At 38.3% G+C, this 21,881-nt stretch overlaps 1 protein-coding gene across 2 annotated transcripts in view; it reads left to right on the forward strand.

Moving 5' to 3' along the window:
* Positions 1-18,163, forward strand: part of ACTR2 (actin related protein 2) — a 35,630-nt gene extending 17,467 nt beyond the window's left edge. The window contains exons 5-9 of one of the 2 annotated variants that reach the window (XM_028515321.2): positions 486-622; positions 2,591-2,740; positions 8,054-8,199; positions 12,067-12,199; positions 15,532-17,969. In XM_028515321.2, the coding sequence (XP_028371122.1) occupies positions 486-622; positions 2,591-2,740; positions 8,054-8,199; positions 12,067-12,199; positions 15,532-15,702 (737 nt within the window). In that variant the 3' untranslated portion in view covers positions 15,703-17,969. Of the gene's footprint in view, positions 1-485; positions 623-2,590; positions 2,741-8,053; positions 8,200-12,066; positions 12,200-15,531 lie in introns of both variants that reach the window. The other variant, XM_028515320.2, reaches the window with a different exon arrangement.
* Positions 18,164-21,881: the final 3,718 nt, after the last annotated feature.

Raw genomic sequence — 21,881 nt, forward strand, 5'->3', positions numbered from 1 at the left:
CATGGATTAGTAAAAATCACGCTGTAAAAATATGTACATGGTGGGGTTTTTTAAGTTGTCCTTACTACCACATATAGCTACTTAGAAAACACTTAGGGAGAACTAAGTATGGCACATGCCTTACACTGTATAGAGGATAGGGCGATGGGTGAGCTAGATGCAGGGGTCAAGGTGAAGGTGGAAAGAAAAATAAAGTATTGCATGAGCATTAAGAACTGGTGTTTTTCAGTCCTAGGTCTCAGGGTCTGTTTCTTGCCATTTCCTGGGGTAACACATGATTAGACTAAAAGTGTTGCAAGAGAATACTGATTTTAGTGTCTGTAATATTAGTAACACACTTCAAAATAACCAAATAAAAAAATGTTGGCTCCTAGACCATTGCAATTGGGGAAGTTTCTAATTTGGCTTCTCTACTAGTACTGGAAATTTGCTGGCTTTGATTTTTCTGATTTGACTTTATGTAAAACGTCACGATTCTTACACAGGCTTACTGACTGGAGTAGTAGTGGACTCTGGAGATGGCGTGACCCACATTTGCCCAGTTTATGAAGGCTTTTCTCTCCCTCACCTCACCAGAAGACTGGATATTGCTGGGAGGGATATTACCAGATATCTTATCAAGGTAAGTAAAAGAAAATGTTGTAGAAATTATATTTTTGGCCCTACCTGGTGTGGTTAGTGGATTGAGCGCTGGCCTGCAAACCGAAAGGTCTGGTTTGATTTCTGGTCAGGGCACATGCCTGGCTTGTGGGCCAGGTCCCCAGTTGTGGGCGTGCGAGAGGCAACCAATGGATGTTTCTCTCTCACTCAATGCCCCTCTCCCTCTCTTTATCTCTCCCTTCCCCTCCCTCTAAAAAATAAATAAATAAAAATTTTTAAAAGATTAGATTTTGTACTTTGTGTTTACTGACTTAACACAGAGTTGCATGTATCATCTCAGGATTCTAGCAAATCTGCATCACTAGAGAAATGGCCCAACTACTCCATTATTTATGTAACAATCCATATGCGATTTATACACATGATCTCTGGTATACTAATGAGAATATATTAGTTCACTACATAATTATATTGCTATTCCTAAGGAAGGGGTGGAGAGGTATTTCAAAAGTGGAAGAGACCTTAAAACTGCCTTGAACAGCTTAGGCAGCCTTTTCTTCCATAAAATCTTTCTTTGAACAGATCCATGTTAATGTTGTCTTGGCTGTAATCTTGCTTGGATTGAATGTTCTTGTCCTTCCTCACAAAGTGTACCGATGGCAAATTAATGATATTTGACAAAAAAAATAGGGCCCAGATATGCCTGACTATAATATTTAGTAGTTTTCATGGAATGTATTCAATTTTCAGTGTTTACTATTTTAAAGTTTACTTCTGGTTGTGATTATACTTTTCTTTAAAACAGTGCTGGATAAAGTATATGAGGCTGCTGTTTGGAGGCGTTTGTTTGTTTGTTTGGTTGGTTGGTTTTTAATGTTTAAAGAAGTTTGGAGTATTGTCTGTACCAGATTTCTGTAGTTGTGTATCTTCTCTGGGTCAGTGGCTCTCAACCAATGACAATGCTCCCTTACAGGGACATTTCGCAGTGTCTGGAGACATTTTTTGGATGTGACAACTGCAGGAATGCTACTAAACATCCTGCAACAAACAAGGCACCATGCAGCGAGCAGCCCCACAGCAAAGAGCTACAGTGTCCACAGTGTCGCTGGGGCTGCTGTGGAGAAACTGGTGTGTGGTGGCGATGTGTGTGCAACACGCTGGCTTGCACTGAGTCTTCACTCTGATACGGGCTCCTTTAGTCTCAGAAGTTAGCGGGAGTTACAACACACTCGCTCTAGGCCGAAGCTCTGTCTTAGGGTCACCACCAAAGGAATTTCCCAGCGTGTTCTTCTGAATATAAACACTAAGAATAGAGGATTTGCAAATTCAGAGTTTTTACATGAAAAGTTGTTGTCTTATATGTGCATGTTATGGTTTTTCTTTCTTTTCTTTTGAATTTTTATAAGTTTATTTGAGCCAAACTGACAATCTGCCAGGAAATTCAATCTCAATGCTCCCTATGGTTGTTTTTTTTTTTTTTTCCCCTGTCAGCAGGTTGAATTTTCTTACTCATTTGTTTAACATGCTATCATTGATCTAATATGTGTCAGACATTGAACTATTTCAGTAGAAGCTGGGGATAACACTTTCTAAGACCTAGGGATATGATGAATATGGTATTGATTGAGCAAATTGCAGGTAATAAGAATTTAGTACTAAAATAATATTTATTAATGGGCTTGAATGTTTATCAAAACTATCTAACGTAAGTACTCAAACGGTACCCTTTTTGAAAACTAGCTTTTTTTTCTAGTTTGTTTTACCTGTTTGTTATTTGTGACCTTTTGATTTTGTTACTCTGAAACTTCTCTGCAAAACTGAAATATAAATTCTTTTGTGGCAGAGTAATATCCCTGCTTCTGAAATATTCAGTAAGAACTAAAAATCTATTGCATTTGTTATTGATGTGCCATATTTAGCGAGTAATAATAGCTTTTGCAGAGTTGAACTCATCGAGATTAATTGTGAATTTACTATTTTCTTGTGTCAGCTGCTTCTGTTGCGAGGATACGCCTTCAACCATTCTGCAGATTTTGAAACGGTTCGCATGATTAAAGAAAAATTGTGTTATGTGGGGTATAATATTGAGCAAGAGCAGAAGCTAGCCTTGGAAACCACAGTATTAGTTGAATCTTACACAGTAAGTATTTCCATATATGTGGTTTTTAAAATGAACGACGATGATTAGTGTTTGCTAAAGGAGGTTTTCTTGGAATCCAGTATTTTTGTTTTGGGTTGTTCTAATATGTATGTGCGTGGCCTTTAATGTCTTTTTACATTAAGAGTCTATGATTTAATTATTCTAGGATGTCAATGTGAAATAAAGCAAGAAACATAAATTGATTTTCTACCTTAGGATACAATTAGTTACAAGATGTTATTCTGAGATTCTATTACCTGGAATAGCATTTTCAACATGTGTTTTACATGACAACAATGTCATGTCACTGAAATGTTAATAGGTATTTTACGAAAAGTTAGAGTGGGGGTTACATTGTCCAGTAAGTTTGGGAGAGAGTCAGTTTTGCTTTACTTCAGGGCTTCTCAGAGCTTTTAATCTGTTAATGTGCGTGACTGTGGGAATGTAGTTTACCTGTTTCTCAGTCTTGTTAAACTTCAGAACTCTAGCATTTTATGGGGCTACAACCATTCTTTGGGAAGTGGTCATACTAGAGTAGTATTGCTTTAATTATTCAGTAGGTGGCAGTCTTTTCCTGACTTGGTATTTTCTTAATCAGAGCTTGATGAAAACAAGTGTGAACTTGAAATTGTAACTAATGGGACTTAGACCCTTGTTACAGCTTGCTGCACCAGGGGAGTTGATCCTACCTGAATAATGTATTGCTATCTTAAATCTGTGATACTCATCTGGGTATCAAGTACTTCCAGATCTCATCTTTGACCTAGTTATTACTAAAATGAAATTGAGGAATAGACAGTAAAAGCAAATGTTCTTAAACCATTTAATTCATGTCAGCTCTGTATATCACAAATAGGTATGAAATAGTAATTTTAAAATACTTATATGTTATATTGTTTTATTTTTAAAAGATACTGATCCAAATATTCAATAATCCAATACTTTGCAACTTAATGGTCTCCAGATTTGCTCTGGAGGTTCTTTCCTGAAGCTTTCTTGACAGTACCTCTAGATTTACAATTTTTTATCTATTTGACTTTTTTGGAAGAAAGTGGCATGAGGCAAAGGATGAGGGAACTAAATCTTTAAGACATGTTTTATTAATTTCCTCCTTTCTCAAAGAATTTGAGGTAGGTTATAAATATGTGTGCATCAGAAAAGAAGCAGTAAACTGGTAACTGAAGACGGGTATGGGTGAGCAAATAAATAAAGGATAGGGTAAGGCTTAATGCAAAGACATGGGAACCATACAGCCTTACCAGTTCCTAGGAGGAGGTAGTTCCTAGGGTAGGTGGCCCCAGTAGGGCCAGTAGCCAGAATGTTCAGAGAAGTCACACCATAGGAGAGGCTGGAAATACAACGCAGAGAGATTTTGCTAAAAAAGTCTTCCATGTGAAATTTTCCCAGCCATCTTGGGTAATTTCATGTGGTTTTTAAACTCACCTGGTGGTTTTGTTTTTTTTTTAAGGGTAAATGTTTGGATCAGTTTCTTTCTTTTTTTTTTTTTTAATTTTGTTTTAATCATTGTTCAAGTACAGTTTTCTCCCTTTTACTCCCATTCCAGCCCACCCACCCATCCCTCCCCACTTCCCTCCCGTTACCACCCTCCCCCTAGTTTTTGTCCATGTGTCCTTTAAATTTATTCCTGTAAACCCTTCCCATTTTCCCCTGAAATTCCCTCTTCTCTCCCCTCTGGTCACTGTCAGCCTTTCCTCTATTTCAGTGTCTTTGACTATATTTTGCTTATTTCCTTGTTTTGTTGTTTAGGTTCCTGTTAAAGGTGAGATTGTGAGATCATATGGTATTTGTCTTTCACTGCCTGGCTTATTTCGCTTAGCATAATGCTTTCCAGCTCCATCCAAGCTGTTGCAAAGGGTAGGAGCTCCTTCTTTCTTTCTGCTGCATAGAATTCCATTGTGTAAATGTACCATAGTTTTTTGATCCATTCAATTACTGATGGGCATCTAGGCTGCTTCCAGCACTTGGCTGTTGTAAATTGTGCTGCTATGAACATTGGGGTGCAAAGGTTCTTTTGTATTGGTGTTTTAGTGTTCTTAGGATAGAGTCCCAGCAGTGGAATTGCTGGGTCAAAAGGCAGATCCATTTTTAGTTTTCTGAGGAAGTTCCATACTGCTTTCCTTAGTGGTTGTACCAGTTTGCAGTCCCACCAACAGTGCATTAGGGTTCCCTTTTCTCTACAACCTCTCTAACATTTGTTGTTTGTTGCTTTGTTTATGATGGAAATTCTGACTGGTGTGAAGTGGTATCTCATTGTGGTTTTAATTTGCATCTCTTTGATAGCTAGCGATATTGAACATCATTTTATGTGTCTTTGGATCCTCTGTACGTCCTCCTTGGAGAAGTGTCTGTTCAAGTCCTTTGCCCATTTTTTAATTGGGTTGCTTGTCTTCTTAGAGTGGAGTCGTGTAAGTTCTTTATATATTTTGGAGATTAAACCCTTGTCTGAGGTATCATTGGCAAATATGTTTTCCCACATGGTTGGTTCTCTTTTTATTTTGATACTGTTTTCTTTAGCTGTGCAGAAGCTTTTTATTTTGATGAGGTCCCATTTATTTATTCTTTCCTTTATGCCCCTTGCTCTAGGGGACATGTCAGTAAAAAAGTTTCTGTGTGAAATATCTGAGATTTTCCTACCTACGTTCTCCTCTAGGACTTTAATGGTGTCACAGTTTATATTTAAGTCTTTTATCCACCTTGAATTTATTTTTGTATAAAGTGTAAGTTGATGCTCTAGTTTCATGTTTTTTGCACGTAGCTGTCCAGTTCTCCCAACACCATTTGATGAAGAGGCTGTTTTTACTCCATTTTATGTTACTGCCTCCTTTGTCAAATATTAATTGACCATAGAGACTTGGGTTTATTTCTGGGCTCTATGTTCTGTTCCATTGGTCCATGTGCCTGTTTTTATGCCAGTACCATGCTGTTTTGATTACGGTGGCCTTTGTGGTATAGTTTAGTGTCAGGTATTGTGATCCCTCCTACTTTACTCTTCTTTCTCAAAATTGCAGCAGCTATTCGGGGTCGTTTATGGTTCCATATAAATTGTTGAAGTGTTTGTTCTATATCTGTGAAATAAGTCATTGGTACTTTAATAGGTATTGCATTGGATGTGTAAATTGCTTTGGGTAGTATGGACATTTTGATGATATTAATTCTTCCAGTCCATGAACACGGTATATGTTTCCATTTGTTTGTGTCTTCCTTGATTTCTTTCCTCAGTGTTATGTAGTTTTTTGAATACAGGTCTTTTACCTCTTTGGTTAGGTTTACTCCTAGGTATTTTATTTTTTATTTTTTGCTATTTCAAATGGGATTTTTTTCTTGATTTCTGCTTCTGCTGTTTTATTGTTGGTGTACAGAAATGCCTTTGATTTCTGGATATTGACTTTGTATCCCACTGTTTTGCCAAATTCATTTATTAGGTCAATCAGCTTTTTGCCCGAGTCTATAGGATTTTCTGTGTACATTATCATGTCATCTGCAAACAGTGACAGTTCTGTTTCCTCCTTTCCGACTTAGGTGCCTTTTATTTCTTTTTCTTGTCTGATCGCTGTGGCTAAAACTTCCAGTACTATATTGAATAGAAGTGGTGAAAGTGGACAGCCTTGTCTTGTTCCTCATCTTAGTGGAAAAGATTTTAATTTTTGCCCATTGAGTATGATGTTGGCTGTAGGTCTCTCATATATGGCCTTTATTATATTAAGGAATGCTCTCTCTTATTCCCACTTTGCAGAGTGTTTGTATCATAAATGGGTGCTTTACCTTATCAAATGCTTTTTGTGCATCTATTGATATGATCATGTGGTTTTTGTCTTTGCTTTTGTTTATGTGATGTGTTACATTTACTGATTTGCAAATATTGTACCATCCTTGCATCCCTGGAATGAATCCCACGTGATCATGTTGTATGATCTTTTTAATGTATTGTTGGATGCAGTTTGCCAGTATTTTGTTGAGGATTTTAGCGTCATTGTTCATCAGGGGTATTGGCCTGAAGTTTTCTTTCTTTGTTTTGTCTTCATCTGGTTTTGGAATTAGGATGATGTTGGCCTCATAAAAAGAATTTGGGAGCCTTCCATCTTTTTTGACTTTTTGGAATAGTCTGTGAAGGATAGGGGTTAGCTCTTCCTTAAATGCTTTGTAGAATTCTTCTGTGAAACCATATGGTCCAGGGCTTTTGTGTATTGGGAGTTTTTTGATTACTGCTTTTTTTATATAGAAATTTGATAGAATTCATAAAAAGATAATTCCGGAATTTCTAAAAAATGATTACTTTGCACATATCTATAAACAATTACACCAAACATGGAGTAAATGTTTTAAAGAACTTGGCTTTGTATAGTTTGTTGTATTGGAAAGTCAGTTTTGGAATCTAAATATAATCATTGTAATTTTATAAATAAATACACTGTTTGAAATACTAGTGTAAAACTAATTCTGTTATCTCAAAAGAGATGTGTCAAATGCAGCATATACAACCATGCTTGTCACTTAGGTCAGTCCAATGAGTTGTGAGGTAATTTAAGAGAGGGAGTTTTTAACATTTTTCCTTTAATTAAATATAAACAAAATGTAACTTAGGAGTTTTCTGCACAAGGTCATATAACAATTTCTGACCTTGTTTCAATCTTACTTACTTAAAGTTCTATCTCTCCATTATTATTTAAAATGTAATAGGACCTAGTAAATAGGATAAAAAGTATTACTCAATAAAAAATAGTCTAGATCAGTCTCTTAAATGTTTTTGACTATAAAATATTTTTCGGATTAAATGACTTGACAGAAGTTTCACATGTGGTATAAAGTGTTTTGCTGGCAAAGTAAAGTTTCACAGAGGAATTATCCAGTGAAAAATTACTTAAAAATTTTAATTGAATGCATTTAGGCTACATGGTAAAAATATTTATGAAATTACAAATGTGTTAAAATAATAAGAGAAGCAGAAGCAGCAATGACACCAGGTATAATCGAAATGCAGTAGTTGGTCGCTGCTGCCTGTTTGTGCTCAGCAGCACACCAGTGGGAGGAACCTTCTGCACGCAGGCGTTGGTGGTTTCTCCAAGGAATTCCTGATGCCTTGGGGCAAGACATACCATTTTAAAAAGCAGAACAGAGTATGATAATAAAAGTAATTACCTAAATGTATTTTATTTTACCTTTTTTTTTTTTTCAAAAATGTATTTGGGGAGAAGTATGTCGCTGATATGTGTTTAAAAGTACTAGTGCCCTGGAGAACACTGGAAAACTTTTTAATCTTTTGCTGACTAAAACCTGGTTAATCTTGATTTCTAGCTCCCGGATGGCCGCATTATCAAAGTCGGGGGAGAGAGATTTGAAGCACCGGAAGCTTTGTTTCAGCCTCACTTGATCAATGTTGAGGGAGTGGGTGTTGCTGAATTGCTTTTTAACACAATCCAGGCGGCTGACATTGACACCAGGTACGTGAGAAATGGTGGTTTCCAAGTTGTTTATCAGAAATAGATGGAATACAAATAGTTGGAATGATACAAGTTGTCTGTTATCTCATTCTTGTTTGTGAATGATAAGGCAGATGATGTTTTGTTAGGGTGGCAGTCAGTGTTTGCCGCATTATGTCACTGTGCCTCAGAAACCATTTTAAACTTTTTATTTTGAGATCATTTAAAACTAATAAAAGTTGCTAGAATAATAACGAGAACTCACACATACTCCTTATCCATTTTCCCATTTTACTAATCTCCTACATATTTTAGTATCCCTTCTCTTTTTTCTTGGGCTATTTGAGAGTAGGATGAATGTGTAAATCCTCTTTACTCCTTAATTCTCTTTGTAGCTTCTAAGAATGAAAATACTCCCTTATATTGCCACAGTATAGTTATCCAGTACAGGAGATTGATTACTGGTGACACTTTTCTCTACCTTCCATATTTCAGTTTTGTCCACTGTCCTAATAATGTTCTTTATACAGCTTTTTTCTTTTCTCCAGGAAAGGATCAAATTGAGCATCACACAGTGTAGTAGTTAGCTCTTAGTCACCTTTTACCCACTACCAGGCCTCAGTTGTTCATAACATTGATGTCTTTGCACAGTGCAGGCCAATTATTTTAGAGAATTTCTCTCAATTTGGGTTTAAATGATTTCTCATGGTTAGATTCAGGTTATGCATTTCGGGCAAAAATAGTGCTTATGTGATGTGTCCCTCCCAGGGTGTCACATCCAGGTGTGGTGTCTGTTCCTTATTAGAGATGTTAGTGCTAAGCTCTTGTGAAGTTTCCTCTTTGCTCCACTGTATAGTTGTCTCTAAGTCCTTTCCTGATTTGTAAGTAATTTGTGGGAAAAGACTTTGAGATTTTGTAAATCTCCTGTTCCTCTCCAAACTCTGCCCTCCACCTCTTTTAGCCTTTATTGGTGACTCTTGCCTAATTCTGTTTTTATTGTGATTTTTGCAAGAAGGTGATTTTCTAACTCCATCATTCCTCCTATATTTATTAGTTGGCCATTCTAGCAAAAGGAAGTGCTTTTCCTTCTCCCTTGTTTTGTTTATTATCAATGTGGATTCATGACTTTTTCCAGTGGATTATAATTTATTATACTGTCTTTACTTTGCTGCTCAAATTGTTCCTTATTTCACCAATCAGAGCCCCTTCAGGGAGGCATTGTGTCCTTTGATATGTGTGCCTCCATCTTTTGTTGAGCACATTCTGTTTTGGGGCACAGGATATTCCTGGCTCGTGTTTAATTTTGTTTTTTGAATAGGTAGACATTAACAGTATAGTCAAAACTACATTAAAAAGTCTCTGTGGAAGTAGCACTCTCCCCACCCCCTCCCTGTCTTCCACCCTAGTGCTCCCCTCCCTCACATAAGTGAATGGTCTCAGTAGTTTCAGATTTATCCTTTCTGTGGTTCTTATTTTCTCTTACATGAGAGGTAGCATACTATAAATACTCTTGCCCTTTGCCTGTTTTTTTTTTTTTTTTTGCTTACTATATCCTAAACAATCCTATACCATTTCCTAGAGATTGTCCTCATTCTTTTTTCCAGCCGTATTCATTCTTTTCCTTTTCCAGTGTATATGTACCATGGTTTAGTTGATGAATCTTAGTTGTGTAGGTAGATTCCAGTATTTGTGTTGACATATAAGGCTGCAAATAATAATCTTGTGCACACTGTATTTTTGTAGTATTGGGCATATATAGTCTGAAAATATTCCTGGGGGGAATTTTGGGGTTGAGGGGTAAGTGCAGGTAGTTTCGTTATTGCTCCTCATTCCCACCAGTCACATCACGGGCGCCCATGTCCCCACAGCTTGTTCAGTTTGTCATCCTCTTTACTTGCACGCTGGTCTGGTGGGTGAGAAATGACAGCTCAGTGTCGTTTTCATTTGCATCTCTCTTGAGAATGAAGTGGAACATAATTTTTCTGTTTAGTGCCATTTTTATATCTTTGTCTAATAAATATCCTGTTCATGGTTTTTGCCTATTCTTCTATAGAATTTTTGTAATTATTTTCCCTCAGTTTTTAAAAGTTATTTTTTATATTAGGTCTGTGTTAACTGTCACAGATATATTACCCTAATTTACTGTTTGTCTCTTGCTTGTGGTGTTTTTAGCCCTACAGAAATTTGTTTTTATTCAGTTGTATAAAAAGATACATATTCTTTTATCGCATCTAGAGTTTGAGTCATAATTAGAAAGCCCTCCTCTACACACAGGTTATTGAGGAACTTGCTCAGAAGTATTTTATAAAGCAAGTGTTTGCTTACTCGTTTGTTTAACCCTGAATTAAATACCCACCTAATTTTTGCGGGATGGCTGGGAGCAGGATAACAATGAAAATTAATAAAAATAGCAATTGGCCCATGAGGTAAATCTATAAATCTAATGGAAAGTAAAACATCTAATCTAAACATCATTATTATGGTAAATTTTCATAATAGGAATTAGATGCTTTTGTCCTTTGATTTAATGATCATTAATAGCAAAATTGCATTTAAAAGTGGATTCCTGTTTAGGAATTAGGCATTCCTAAAACCCTGGAGTCGAGTCCGGTACCCTCTCCTTAGACCCAGCATCGGCAAGGAGCACAGCTCAAAATCGTGTCTGTGTGTTCTCCATATTGAGAGTGGGCATGCATATGCTGGTGGGCACAAATCACATGTGGCCATATTTCACCTGCTTGGCTTATGCTACACTCAAATGCCTACTCCTGCAATTAAAAACAAAAACACTGTTCTTCTAGAAGCTAGAATTACAGCATCCTGAGCCACTGAGAACCTGGGAGTAAGTTAAAACATGGAAGCCAGTGTGAATGAAGCCAAAATAGATGTGACTCGGCTCCTGAACTTTACTGGGAGAAGAGGTCCTCAGACCCTCACTCAGATGATATTACTTCTACATATGTAATTATTTTAGATTTGATTTTTGATGTTATAACCAACAGTGTATTTAAGGAAAGAGGATTTGCTATAGGAAGCTAACACACCAATCTAACGAAAAATAACAGCAATAGCCTCAAGGCAAAGGGACAAAGGGGGAAACTGCAAAAGGCAGATGGAGAAATTGAAAGCAAGAAATGGAAACAGTAGAGTACGGTTATTCTTCCTTGGGCCCGAGCCACATCTCGGGCCCCAAGGAAGTACAGTGATAATACTGTTCCAGTGCTGAAAGTTTGTAATATAAACCGTGGTCATTCTTAAAAGACTCGACTAAAAACGACAGCAAACTCAAAATTACCAACAACCACACCTAAAACAAAACAAAAGCAAACTAAGCAAACAACTAGAACAGGAACAGAACCACAGAAATAGAGATCACATGGAGGGTTATCAACAGGGGAGTGGGAGGAGGAGAGTGGGGGGAAAGGTACAGAGAATAAGCAGCATAGATGGTAGGTAGAAAATAGACAGGGGGAGGGCAAGAATAGTATGGGAAATGTAGAAGCTAAAGAACTTATAAGGCACATGGACATGAACTAAAGGGGGAATGTGGGTAGGAGAGGGTGAGTAGGGTGGAGGGGAATGAAGGGGGGAAATGGGACAACTGTAATAGCATAATCAATAAAAAGGATTAAAAAACTCAACTACATTTGCAAGAAAATGTGTCATGTTTTATAAGTATTTTCATCAAAATTATAACATATTTTATGTGAAAAGAGCATCTGTTAACAAATAACAATAGTAATTGCAAACATTAAGCTCTGTAATTTACATGTTGGATTTTATTTAATTCTGCCGGCAACCCCCTGAGGCTGCCATAAGTAACAAGAGCTTGCAGATACTGTTTTCCTAATCTGAATCTCCAAATGAGTACCTATTGTGTCTTTCTAGATCCGAGTTCTATAAGCACATTGTGCTTTCTGGAGGGTCTACTATGTACCCTGGGCTGCCATCACGGTTGGAACGAGAACTAAAACAGCTTTACTTAGAACGAGTTTTGAAGGGCGATGTGGAAAAACTTTCTGTAAGTATCTGTCAGTAATCCAACTGTTAACTTACTTTAAAATCCTGTAAAGTAGCTTTTGCATCTTGACAGCCACCAGAGGGCGCGGAAAGTCTTTCCAAACAAATTTCTAATGCAGCCGAATTCAGCCTTGAAGAGAGAGGAACAACTAAATGGTTCAGGGTCACAAGCTGCGTCCCAGAATGGTCATACTCTGGTCACCTCTGTATTCAGTGGGAAACCACTAGATCCAAGTTCGAACATTCTAGATTGTTTGACCAGTGGCCTAGAATTGAGGAGTCTCTAAACATGTGGGAGAACTTGCTGTGCTGTGGAGGGATAAATATACCCCATTTGGTGGGGGTTTCTTTTTTTGTTTTTGTTTTTAAATTTAATCAGCCTTCAGTGCTACTCTTGGACTATCATATTTTTGATTCTCGGTTATTTTCTAGCTATTACTTGCATATGTCTTATCTCCCCAGGCTATAAAATGTTATGTCTCCAATTTTTTTTGCATCCCCATCAACTATCACAGCCCCTAAAACAAATTTCTCTTGGTAGTTGTTGACATGTAGAGTAGAAAGAAAATTTTAAATAGTATGTAATCATCAGTGGTTGTTTGACATTGATTTTTTTCTTATAAACTGAACTATGAAGTACATGCTATACTGTGCTCTCAACCAACAGTCATTTAGTTCTGAACTAATCTCTGAGGTCTGTCTCACTGAGTTTGATCAATTGTGTTAGGTAACGAGATTACACAGTGGAGGAATATACATTGGAGACGCTAAGTTACATTTCTCATATGCAACTCAGAATTGACGGAGTGAAATTGAATATGAGCACGCACACATTGAACACATTAAAAGACCAAAAAGGAGCCATATTGTCTAAGTACTTCACTCATCTGATTTTATTGAACTATAAATATAATTTAAAATCAGTTTCAGGTGATCATTTATTTATTCAGCATATGAAGGGTAGGGCAAAAGTAGGTTTACAGTTTTGAGTATGTGAAACATAGAGTTTATCCTTGCATTATTATTAATTATTTTCCACATGAACAACTAAACAATCCTACTTATCCCTTCAGCCCCACCCTGTATTTGTTGAACTCCTGGGAGCCAAACACTGGCCTAGATGCTGAGATAAACAAAACAGTGGTAAACAAAAACTAAATCTCTGCTTACGAAGAATAATATATCAGTAGTAATGAGCACTGAGAAGTAAAGTGAGGTTGGGTTAGAAAGTGGTAGGAGTTGGGGAGATAGTGTGTTCCTTTATCTGGAGTAAAGCAGGGAAGTCGTCTCTGATGAGGAAACTTCTGAGTGGAGACCTGAATGGGGTAAGGAAGTGAGCTGCGTGGCTGTCCAGGGGAAGAGCCTTCTAAGCAGGGACAGCAATTGCAAAAGCCCGAAGTTGGTGGAAGTTGGTGGCAGTGGGGAGTAGGGCTGGAGCCCAGTGAGCAGTGAGAGGGCCAGGATGTGGGGTCAGAAAGGCAGTTTTCTTTCAGCCACAGTAGGCTCTGGCTTTACTGAAATAGAAGGTCTTGGATTTTGAGCAAAGAAATGATAGGGTGGGATTGTTTTTAAAGAGTTGTTAGGTCTGGTTTGAATAGGCTGTTGAGGAGGGGGAGAAAGGTTAAGAGGCTCTGAAAGGGGGATGGAGGTGGTAGAATAGGGGAGAAGGAGTGAAATGAGATATTGTGGAGAGTGGAAGAGAGAAATACAGGGTCTGGCGGGAGTAAGGTTTGCTTGAGTATGGTTGGTAAGGTAATAAGATAGGTATAATGATTTATAGTTTTAATTTGAACATTTCACCTAAAATGTCATATGATGTGCTTGAGTGTGCTATTATGTTACAGAATTACATGCCTATTATTTTGTTTAAAAAAAAAAAGTAGGGGGCGTTATTTGTTCCAGACCCTGTATAATGGGATTGCTGAGCAGACTAAGGGGCTCAATTGAAGCGATACATTTGGGCAGGTGCAAGGAGAGAGCTGACCACCTGAACTGCAGTTTTGTCAAGCAAGTGTGAGAGGGAGAAGACAAAGTCAGCAAGGATAACGGCAGGAAATAATGGAGAGGGCACACACACTCAAGCAGTAAGAGCAGGTGTGAGGGGGAAACCCCCTGGGTGAGGTGGGCCAGGAGCAGCGGATGGAGTAGCCTGAGAGGAGCCAGAGGGGCGGTGGAACTGTAAGGTGGGGGAGAGGGAAGCACTGATGAAGAGTAAGAACTCCCGTTACCGAATCTCCAGGTCAGGAAGGTATTGTGAGAGAAACAGCAGCCGGCTGAGAAAGCTCCAAGGGCAACAGACAGTGTCTTCCAGGCAGCCCAAGCATCCCTTAAGCAGGAGTGGCCAAACCACAGCCCTGTGCCACACTGGCTGTCTTGTAGTAGTTTTTTGGGAACACAGCCAGGACCATTCTTTTATTTGGTGTTACCTATCGTCACATACTGTCAATAGCTGTCAGAGAGACCCTCAGAGCTTGAAGTATTTACCCTCTGGCCCTTTACAGAAGGAGTTTGCTGATCCCTGCCTAAAAGCAGAATAGTAACTCGGAACAGTTAAAACAGTAGTTGAGCCTCAGAGGTGATAACCACTGTTTTTCTCTGTCATATGTTATCAGATCCTACAGTTTGTTTGTGTGACATAGAGACAGTTTAGAATGGCATAGTTATTTTGAGTCCTTTAAGTTTTCTCTTTTAAGCGTTAACTGACCACGCAGATTGAGGTGTGTCCTTGTAACACCATTGATACTGGACATAAGTATAAAACTTTTCCAACTTGTCTTTCATTTTGGATACTGTGTTTATTTCTTTCAGTATTCCTATGATTTATTTTGACTGTATTTGGTCTTTTTTTATTTTGAGAATATTTTATTTGAATTTGGGACAGTAGAAAGTGGGCTTTGCTCATAAGAGCTTCAGTCCTTCTCTGTTGCATGGGACCACATTCATAGCAGCGTTAGACCTCAAAGGACCGTAGCCGTCCTCTTACCCGAGCTCTTCATTGAACAGCTAGCTGCTCAGTGATGGACCCGTCTGCTCGCCCACCGTTTGATGAGGGAAGCTGCCACAGTCAGAACTCTGGAATTAGGTCCCACAGTAGGGCACTCGGGTAGGTGCTGTTGATAATGACAGGGTAACAGGTGTAAATCGGGACTGTTTGGAACCACACTGGCTATGAGTTTTGAGCAAAGTACAGAATGTCTCAGATACCAGATCCTGCTGTCCTACTTACATCACAGGACTTTGTGAGAAGTCCACAAGAGAATACATGGAAGAGTCATTTTTATAAAGCAGAAAACGCTGTGCACACGTCACATTTATCATCTCTTTCTTCTTTAGAAATTTAAGATCCGCATTGAAGACCCACCCCGCAGAAAGCACATGGTGTTCCTGGGCGGCGCCGTCCTCGCAGACATCATGAAGGACAAAGACAACTTCTGGATGACCCGGCAGGAGTACCAAGAAAAGGGTGTGCGTGTGCTGGAGAAACTTGGTGTGACTGTTCGATAAACTCCAAAGCTTGTCCCCATCACACCCCTAATGCTTTCTTTTTCCCTTTATTGCCAATCTTTGAACTCACTAAACTCCAGGACATGGAAGAGGCCTCTCTTTGCCCTTTGACTGGAAAGGTCAGATTTTATTCTGGTGTCTTGGGGAATCTGTTAAATTTTTGTTCGGTGGGTAAATCGGACTGTTTAATCCAACCACTTCCTTACAAACACAAGGAGAGGGCAAAGGGTTACGTCTGCTGCTTGGTTTCTTCCTGTAGGCATTTAGATCATTCCTGTAGGCTTCCTATTTTCACTCTACTGCTCTAATGCTGCTGGTTTTAGCACACTAGGTGGTATGCCTTTATTAGCATAAGAAAAAAACTTTTACATGTTATTGGGGTGGGGCGGTGAGGGATGGGAGGGCAGCTGCTGAACCCTTTATGGCATTTCCTCTGTAGTGTGGCTCTTTCAACAGTTACCGGTACAGATTTAAGTACCTTAAAGCTCTAGTATTAACATTTTGGGGAAATATTAGGCTCAGAACTAAAGTGTTTTGTGTGGGTTTTTGTGTAGGGGTGAGGGGAGGTTGTCTTTTGATTTTGATATTTTTATATTTGAGCTTTGATGCTCAAATGATGAACTTTATTTACCATACTTTGATTTGGCGGGTTTTCTTCTGTTTTGGGTCTGCCTGAACTGTTTCCATATGATACAGAAAACAAGAATAGTATCTCATTACCTTGTGGCTTAAGGATTTGGGTTTTTAACATCAACCATGTTATTTGGAACTAGACTCCCTAACATCTATCAATGAAAAAGTAACATGTGAAAAATACTATTGGACATTTAAATTACAGATTTGAAAAGCGCTTAAGAGCTGGTGTTTTCTAAGTGCTTCTGCGTATCCCAGAAGCATTAAAGGTAACCCAGCACCAAGTGCCATTCTTGGAAATAAATCATTCTTTTAGTAGGTAACTGACCAGTGCTTATTTAATAAAAAAAAGGAAGTAGATACAGATAAATAATTACTGGCAGTAGGTTATAATTGTGGGATTAAAAATAACATTGAAATACGGGACTTGTTGCCAGTTGGGTAATTTTCATTAGTTTCCTTTTTGTTTTGATCTGAAACTTGGAAGTGGAATAGAATTTGAATATTTAAAATGTTGGCCAGAAAAAAGAAATCAAGATTTAAATTTGTATCTGTATTGAAAATTTAATCATAATGACTAAATCTCAGCCATCTCTCTTATGCTTTGAATATGAGTTGTTGATAATTTTTAAATGTTCACAGACTTTCCTGCCTATTTCAGAAAATCATATTTATGAATCCTATCAGAATTCCTTGGTATCTGAAAAAATATGAAATGGTACTCAGGCGTGAATTGTTTCTAAATTTGAAAAATAAAGTAATAAATTGTATTGCACTAAGTACAAAATGCAGATTTGGGAAAACGTTTTTGTTGGGGTTTTTTTTTTTAACTTCAAAAATTTTATTTTAAAAAAGCTTTGCTTTGAAAGGAGATTTTTTATTTTTTTGGACAACTGAAATTGGAGAAATTATTGGTTTTAGAAAATCTCTTGTGAGAAAACTTAAAAAGTCACTTTAGTTTTCATTATGCAGCTTCTGTTAATATTAAGTATTTCTTCTCTGTTTTACCTCAATTTGAACAAATAAAAGACGTTTGCCTGCATGCTGGACATGCTTCAGTACATGTGAATAGCCTATGAAAAACATCTGCTAGATTTTAGGGACCTGGATGTCAGAGTACTTTGGAATTCTAAAGTGGTCCTAAATCATGTTCTTATAAATCCCCAGTCTTTTGCGTACTGGGCTTTCTAAAGGACACAAATGTAGGACCAGTACCTACTGAGCTGTTCGTTTCAGGTAAATGGATTGACTCTGGGCCTCCGGTCGTGATTTTATACCACGGGGGCAGAAAACAGCAGAGAATGAATGGGGTGGGCTCTTCAGTAGACAGCGGAAGAGCATTCAGCATCTGTCCCTCGAATGTAGAATTTGGTTTTAATTTCATAGTCGGCTAACAAACATGACATTAAATGGTGTATTAATAATGTATAATTTTAAATTTTCATTTTATAATTTTCCTGTTCCAAGATTCGTTTAGTAGTTTTAGGGGTGGGAGAGATAGTGTATTTAATTGGAGTTGTCTGGTATGAGTTTCTCAAATTAAGATTTTTATGTTTTAAAAGAGATCCGATTTTTAACTCTTAAACCATTGTCATTTAAATTTCCAAAAATGATTAAAATTCTTTTCTTTTACAGTTAGAATTGCCAATACCTTGACCCTGTGTGTAAGTCTTTTTCTTTAATGTGTGGTATTGGATGTACCTTTCACAGTTCTGAGCGCTGTTGACAACGCCAGGAAAGCATTTTGTGAGCCCAGTGGCAAGTGAAATATTCTAAGTTTAACATGAATACACTTTTTGATTCAGAAAATAAAATCAAATTTTTCAAAGTAAATTTGAATTTTGTCTTTGTTTTTCTCTTTAGTTTCGTTTTCTTATTTATAAGTGCAGATAGAGCAACAACTGTATGCTAGTTGTCAGGCCAGATTCAGTTCAGTGTTCTATTATTTGACAAAAAAAAAAAAACCTCTTTATTTCTGGTATGACTTTAAGCACATAAGGGGTGAGGGGATGAATGAAATAAGAGCAAATTGGAGCTACAGCTTTTATTAGAGAATTTTTTTTTCCCAAGCACAGACTGTTTTTGTTTTCCGGAAGATACACTGTGGTTTTTGCAGTACTAGGAATGGTAGATAGACCTATGTGTAATATGCCTCTTCTCAAGGATATTTCCGCTCATCTGCAGACTTTTAGGCATATTATTTTTAATAAAATAACTAAAGAAGGATGAAAATTTTATTAAACTGACTCTTTCTTGCTTCTATACTTGCCTTTGAGGTTGGGGCCTGGGAAGTAGACTCAAGCATTTTTTCTTTTCCTTCAGGAACTTGCATGCTTGAACCTCATTGTCCCCTTCATGCCCAGAGTCCCCGGGACCTCCCGAGGTTTGCCTCTGGTGTCTTATCCAGTCTCTCCTTAGTTGCCTGAAGTCTAGTGTCACAGCTTTCTCCACGTGTTACAGGGGACAAAAATACTGGGCACTGCATGAAGTGTCCTTACGGGCAGAATGGAAGTCGTGGTGTTTTTCTTCACTTGCTGTACAATTGAATGCATTTATTAACTATACTGATTTTAGAACCATCAAAGATATCCAACTACAGTGAACTGGAAGCTCAAGGATTGACTTTAGTTCAGTATTTAACATGCTACTTAACCTGACACTAATTGGCCAGCTGCCCACAGTACCTTGAGTATCATTGTAGGGTCATTTTTTAACATCAACTCAAATTTTGGGACCTATTAAAAGATTAAAAATGCTACATACATCAGAGTTAAGTTTGGGAAGTGAGGATTACCTGGGAGAGCATATTTGTATCATAAATATTCCAATTTGTGCCATGAACAGATGGGAGAAATCTTACTGGGTAGAGGGAATCCAAATGATTTCCTCCTCGTCTGTGGCAGAACAGTTCCTGTCCTGCCTCATTTCTACACTCAGTTTCTTTCACCCACAAGAGAAAAAAAGACTGGAAAGGACTACGAGTAATCTTCCTTGAGATGGAAGGAGTACTTGAAATATGTTTGCATTGACCAGTTGACAGGTTTGATTTGGGAAGTGCAGAAACCAATCACAAGGTGAGTACAGTACAGTTTTCAAATCCAGGGTGGGCGCCTGAGAACCCTGCCTTTTGCTGTTAACATCAAGCTGAGCTTTTGCCTAGTGAATGTTAGTTACTTATTTTTCAAAGTTAGTAAGAAAACTAGTGAGCTGCTTTGCCCTTCCTTGAATGGGGGCTTGAAAAAGTGGATCCTGACCCTGAAGAATAATAATTCTATTCATAAAAAGATGATAAATATAAGAACTTTTCTATTTTGATACGTATTTAATACTGTAAATATTTGAACTATCACTATAAAATAAAGATTGACATTTTAGGCAATTAGTTCAGGAAATTCTGAAGTTAAGACCTGCCACAATATTAATTTGGTCTTTTTGTTAAAGGAGAACCTTGATAATGTATAGGGGTGGGATTTTTTTTTTTAGATCTATCAAGAAATACACATAATTGCAAGGCCCGTCTAACACTAGGAAACTAAGGGTTTCCTGAGTGAGAATTCTGTTAACAGCCCATATTTACATATTTCATGCCAACTTGGTGTTTGAAGAGTAAGAAATTTGGGCTTTAACTGAGGCTCAAATATCAAAAGTAAATTGATAATACACATTTGACGTGATTTGAAACTAATATACCTACAAGTGTGTGTGTGTTTTCTTAGATTTACATATGCAGTCTGCTGGCCTGAATTTAAGACCTGTTGAAAAGGAATGTAGGTTTGAAACCAAAAACTGATGATTAAGTACAAAGGACCTTGATGATCAGTTAGGGGGCCCTTTTGCTTATTTTGTTTTTATTTAGCAATTTAGGTGGGATTTAGTATGTTAAGTATCCTATAGGAAATGATACAGCTAGAGTATAATTACCTAAATTTAAAAAATAGTAAAGTTATTTGCTCCTCAGTCTTTCTCAGTATGAAGTCCATATCCCACTGTTTAAAAGTGTGGTTCCCGAGCCCCACTGTGGACCTACTCCATTTGACTCTGGGGCGGAGGGTTTGCCTGTTCTCCAGCTGCGCTGATGGACCTGAGCCCACCAAACCTTTCACACCCCTGTGGTAGGGTGTTAACAGGGCAAACAGGCTCCGAGGTAAAATCTACTCCCCCCAGGCCCACATCTGTGTGCCCTTGCCTCACTGTGCTGAAAACTCGGAGCTTTTAGCAGATAGACTCAGCAGTGCATTGGGAGCCAGTGCTGGAAACCAAGTCTTGAGCAGTGTCAGCCGGCATGCTCACCTGCACTGCACCTCCGCAAACCAATCTTATGCCTCTGGGAAGGTTAAAGCATCATCAGTCATTTACATATTTGTGTCAACTGCAAGGAAGTTCAGTGACTCAAACCGGACACCTAGTGAAGATTAGCAACTCTGGTTCAAGTGAAGGGAAGGTCGGCAAGTTTGGCCTAAGGAGTGCCTTGGAGACAACTGGCAGACTTCAGAGGAAAAAGCAGAGAACTCATTGGGGCAAGGTCAGTGTGTAGGGACTCATGTAGATGGGTGCTGGAATGGTGAAATAGATAGAGCAAACTGCTGGTTTCAAAATCATTCTTAGAGATGTTTTCTCACTTCTGACTTGCATGGTTCCCAGCTCCCTGAGTTTGAGTTAGTTCAGCTCATGCTGCAGCTCAGCCACTTGATGGATTAAAATGAGTTGTAGTCTGGCCAAGGAACCCACCTACCAGATGTAGCTTTACTTCTGAGGAGGAAATATCTGTGTTTCAATTTCCATGCAACTGACACACAAATGAACTTTTGGATGCAACTTGGAGACCGCCTATCCCAATATATATAGTTCTTTAAGTTCTGACTTTTTTAAAGAATAAGCCCGGTTGGTTCCAAAATTTGAAAGTTGGTGAATAGGTAACTAGCTGCAGGTGAGTACCTGCAGGAGCAAACTGAAGTGAGCAGATGCAGGTGAGGAGGTAGTTAGCTTTCTAGTGCAGGAACCACTAAGAAGGAGCTGGCTGGATCCTCTGGGTGAGTAGGAAATAACTCTTACCTTCTGAACTTAATTCTACAACCCATGCAAGCTTCTCTCTAAGTGAAGAGTGTGTAGATGATGCTGGATGCATTTTTTTGCTCCTTGCCTGCATATCCCTTTTCGCCGTGAAAGCTGCTCTTAAATTTTGTTTCACTCGAGAGCATGCAGCAAACAGCCTCCAGCCCTTTGGGCACCAGGTCTTACAGTCCAGTACAGTTAGCTGAAAACGTGTATTGGAGTGATTGCTTTTTTAGAAGCCTTGATTTTCATGAAATCTGTCCAAAAGTGGAAGTGTTTAATTGTGCATAATGACCAATAGTCATTTTAATGACTGCTATCAATAAATTTCTTGTGACTTTAAAACCAACCAAAAACTCACAAGGTCCCTTAAAGTAGAATGTTCTTCGCAAGGCGGATTCCTGGGGTATCAGCTTCTGCTCTTCGCTTTTCTCAAACACAGGTGGGGGTGGTGCCAGGAACACTATCTGTTGGCTTCAGGCTACCACTCTTTT

This window comes from Phyllostomus discolor, chromosome 6 (genome assembly GCF_004126475.2).
Source record: "Phyllostomus discolor isolate MPI-MPIP mPhyDis1 chromosome 6, mPhyDis1.pri.v3, whole genome shotgun sequence".
In the NCBI taxonomy this organism is placed as follows: domain Eukaryota; kingdom Metazoa; phylum Chordata; class Mammalia; order Chiroptera; family Phyllostomidae; genus Phyllostomus; species Phyllostomus discolor.